The following is a 4,628-nucleotide window of genomic DNA, read 5'->3' on the forward strand; positions in this document are numbered from 1 at the left end:
CCTACAGAGCTAACTGTAACATCAGTGACATGAAAGCAAGGAAAATTATTGTGTGTGAGTCAAAAACAAAGAATGAAATTTGTAAAAAAATGAATATTCCCTCACTTATTAGTGAATTAACTATGTATCAACTCTCTGTGTGTTCTGCGCCAAAACAGACAACCAGTGAAAAATATATTAAAGGCATAAACATTTTAGAAATTCATGGAAAAGATCTAAAGGATGACTTTGTATAAAGAAAATATATTTTATACATTAATTATGGGTTTGGCCATAGCAGTAGATCAGAGATCTGAATTGCTGTAAGGTAGATTCAGAAAACATCTTATTTGTCATAACCAGCCCTGTATGTTAACAATTTATCTAGAAGAAAAGTTTAAAGCAGATAAGTGAAACTGAGTAAAATTTCAGTTGGTGAGTAGAGAAACATTCTTATAAAGGGCACCTTAATCATCATTATCCTTTTATTCCTGATGGAACAGGTATATGCTTTAGATAAATGCATTCCAAAGTGTAAATTAAAGAGCTAGATTAAATTTTCAAAATATTGTGGAAAATAAGATCTTCTTGTACTTTGGACTATATTATCTTTAAAAATACCTTAAGAAAGTTCAGTTTTTCTTTTTTTAGAACCACTGGTCATGATAATTTCATAAGCTATAAGTCAATCTAATAATACATGTATTTATATTTAATGACATATACAAATATAGAAACAATCAGAGGGCAGGTTAGTGATATTTGTGATATTTTTGCTTCATATATAGGCAAGTAAATAAATATTCATACTGGATTGCAATATAAAATATGTATCATGCCATATATTGTGGTCAAAAATGTTTGAAAGCCAGATTTCAAACCAGTTGAATGACATATAAAAAACATTGACAGCATGAATATTTAAAAAAAATATTTAAAAAAAATATTCATTATCTACTCAAGCAAATACATTTAAAAGATACTGTCTGGGTTTTGTAACCAAAATCCTTCAGAAAAGTTATCCCTACCTCTTCTCATATTCTCTGTCTCTCAGTTTTACACACAGATTGGGCAGAAGTCAGCAGCCAGGCATGAGAAACCATACGGCTCTAACCACATTCATCCTCCTGGGACTGACCGAAGACCCACAACTGCAGATTCTCATTTTCGTATTTCTACTGATCACCTACATTTTGAGTGTAACTGGAAACCTCACCATCATCTTCCTCACATTAGTGGATGTCCACCTTAAAACTGCCATGTACTTTTTCCTCCAAAATTTCTCCTTCTTAGAAATCTCATTCACCTCTGCCTGCATTCCTAGATTCCTATACAGTATATTAACAGGTGACAGGACCATTACCTATAATGCTTGCCTAAGCCAATTGTTTTTGATATACCTGTTTGCAATAACAGAATTTTTCCTCCTGACTACCATGTTCTATGATCGATATGTGGCCATCTGCAAATCCTTACATTACATGAACATCATGAACCACAGCACCTACAAAAGGCTTATCTTGGGCTGCTGGATAATTACTCTGTTGATCATATTCCCACCCTTTATCCTGGCACTCCATCTGGAATTCTGTGACTCTAATGTCATTGACCACTTCTTCTGTGATGCTAATCCTCTCCTGAAGGTCTCATGCACAGATACGTGGATCATAGAGCTGATGACTCTTGTGGGTTCTGTGTTGATCTTCATCATGACTCTTGTGTGTGTGGTGGTGTCCTATATGTATATCATCAGAATAATCCTGAGATTCCCCTCCGCCCAACAAAGGAAAAAGGCTTTTTCCACCTGCTCTTCCCACATCATTGTGGTTTCCATCACCTATGGCAGCTGCATCTTTGTCTATATCAAACCTTCAGCAAAAGATGAAATGACCATTAATAAGGGGGTGACAATATTACCTACTTCCATTTCCCCCATGTTAAACCCATTTATTTACACCCTGAGGAACAAACAAGTTAAACAAGCCTTTAATGACTTAGTCAAAAGAATTTTATTATTCTCAAAGCATTAGAGGAATAATGACATTGACATTAATCCTATTTTCTTAAGTTTCCCTCCTATTTTGTCTCTTCCTGACCCAAATTTGACACTGTATTCAATACCATGCATAATCAACTCACTCCTTGCTTCTCCTTATAAACAAATCTTTTTGAGAATGATAACCTTCAGTAGCAAAATATGAGAATGGTTGTTTCAGGAAATCTAAGCATGACATCATCTTCTACTTTGCCTTACCAAAGCTGAAAGATTTGGGGATTTATAAAATGCTGGTATGATACTGCATATAGTTTCCCAAAAAAAACCTACTTGAATGGAGAAATAGTAAGATTTAAAAGAATCAATATAATTTTTAAGCAGTAACAAGGAAATAATTTAAACTTCCTGAAGTATATTACGATATATTGAATAAGCATAAAAGTTTAAGATTGTAAAAAAAATATTTACTAATAGAAAAGCTTTAAAACTCATAAGATTTGCACATTTTATTGACAAAAGTGGGAGCTCTGGTAGCGAAGTGCCTAAGGCACTTGACTGGTAACAGAAGGTGGCAGTTCAAACCCACCAGCCACTCATCAGAAGGAAGGTTGGACAATCTCCTTCCCTAGTGATACCACCTAGGAAACCCAAGGAGGTGTCGCTACGAGTTGGGTCCCACTCAATGGCACATAACAACAACAGCATTGACAACAGAAAAATTCTTGCCACAAAGGCTGTGAATTCAGTTAAGAAGGAAATAGAAATACACTGGTACAACCGGATAATGAACTGAAGAGTGCATTAAAATTAAAAAAAAAAAAGTATTGATATTGATGTAGTAACTGAAACATTAATCTTGAACATATAGTATTTACTCTAAGCATAAACACAGCATCAAATCTAAGAAGCTGATAGGGCTGGAAGTCTGATAAATAAACAACCAGCAAGCCAAATATACAGGATATGGAGGTAAGAGAGATAAAGCACAATGTCAGAATGATAATAAAATAATTTGCTTTTTAAAATTGTAAACATAGTCATTTTGAGAGTTCAAAATTTGTTGTTGTTGTTATGTGCCATGGAGTCGGACCCAACTCATAGCGACCCCTCCTTAGGTTTCCGAGGCAGTATGACTATGGAAGTAGATTGCCCAACCTTCCTTCCGAGGAGTGGCTGGTAGGTTTGAACTGCCAGCCTTCAAAACAGGAACCCAATAATAATCCATTAAAAAAAACAAACAAACTGCATTTAATTACTTGTTAAATTATTCACTATTTTCCACTTCTGTGAGCCAACATATTAAACTTTCTGTGTCCTTCTTTTCTTTATTTAGGTCACTTTTCAAATTGTGACCAGGTGCCTTATTCTCATTTTTCAACTTCCCAAACACCACTGGTCCTCCAAGTCTCAATTTAAATGGCATTCCCACCAGGAATCTTTCTCTGACCACATCCTGCTCCTCCACTACCAATACTATGACCACCTGTAGATTGGGCCTTCTCTTCCACACACTCCTGTCACAATCTAATCTTCTGCGGCCATGGCTCTTACCAAACTACATTTTCCTGTTTATGTGTTTGTATTCTACTATAAATAGTAAATGCAAGGTACAGTGTCTATCTTGTGTGCCACATTCTAGCATGCTTTATGCCTACTAAGGAACCCTGGTTGCATAGTGGTTAAAGAATTCAACTACTAACCAAAAGGTCAAAAGTTCATAACCACCATCCACGCCATGGGAGAAAGATAAGAAAGTCTGCTTCTATAAAGATTTACAAACTCGTACACCCTCTGAGGCAGTCTACTCTGTCCTATAATGTCACAAAGACTCAGAATGGACTCGATGGCCATTGGTTTGCTTTGGTTTTACTACTACCTAGCCAAATATTAGCTACATAATTGATAGACAGCCATCTGCATACCCTTTGCAACATGGTGATGTGACTGTTTTAATATTGTAAACTAAAACTTATTATGGGAAGATAATAAATGCAAAAGTAACATTTCCATTTATTTTTGAGCAAAGGAGAAAAGAAAGGCATGATTAATATTAACTATCCTGCTAGAGTGATTTTGGAATTTTGTTTTTTTGCTTTATTTCTGAGTTTAAAAAGTAAGAATGAAAGCCAAAATTGAGCATTCTGGCTCCACTTCTTCAAGGACAGTTTTGTTAGTTCTTTTAGCAGGCCATGGTACTTTCAACATTCTTTGCCAGCACCACAACTCAAAAGCATCAATTCTTCTTTGGTCTTTCTTATTCATTGTTCATCTCTCATATGCATATGAGGCAATTGAAAATACCATAGCTTGTTTCAGGTGCACCCTAGTCTTCAAGGAGATATTTTTGCTTGTCAGAACTTAAAAGAGGTCCTTCACAGCCAATTTGACCAGTGCTATCCATCCTATGATACCTTGACTGTTGCTTCCATTGGTGTTGATTGTAAAACCAAGTAATATGAAGTCTTTGACAACTTCAATCTTTTCTCCATTTATTGTGATGCTGCTTATTGGCCCAGTTGTAAGGATTTTTGTTTTCTTCATATTGAGGTGTAATCAATACTGCAAATGTAGTCATCAATCTTCATCAGTAAGTGCTTCAAGTCATCCTCACTTTCAGCAAGCAAAGTTGTGCCATCAGCTTATCGCAAGTTGT

General features: G+C 35.6%; 1 protein-coding gene across 1 annotated transcript; it reads left to right on the top strand.

The window, feature by feature from the left end:
- The first annotated feature begins 1,028 nt into the window (after nt 1-1,028).
- LOC103213168 (olfactory receptor 6C2-like) lies at nt 1,029-2,009 on the top strand. Its single transcript, XM_007959036.2, has one exon. It carries the CDS (start codon nt 1,071-1,073, stop codon nt 2,007-2,009), a length of 939 nt encoding a protein of 312 aa, XP_007957227.1. The 5' UTR covers nt 1,029-1,070.
- The last annotated feature ends 2,619 nt before the right edge of the window (nt 2,010-4,628 follow it).

This window comes from Orycteropus afer, unplaced genomic scaffold (genome assembly GCF_000298275.1).
Source record: "Orycteropus afer afer isolate SDZICR_OR568_19922 unplaced genomic scaffold, OryAfe1.0 scaffold01374, whole genome shotgun sequence".
Taxonomy (NCBI): Eukaryota; Metazoa; Chordata; class Mammalia; order Tubulidentata; family Orycteropodidae; genus Orycteropus; species Orycteropus afer.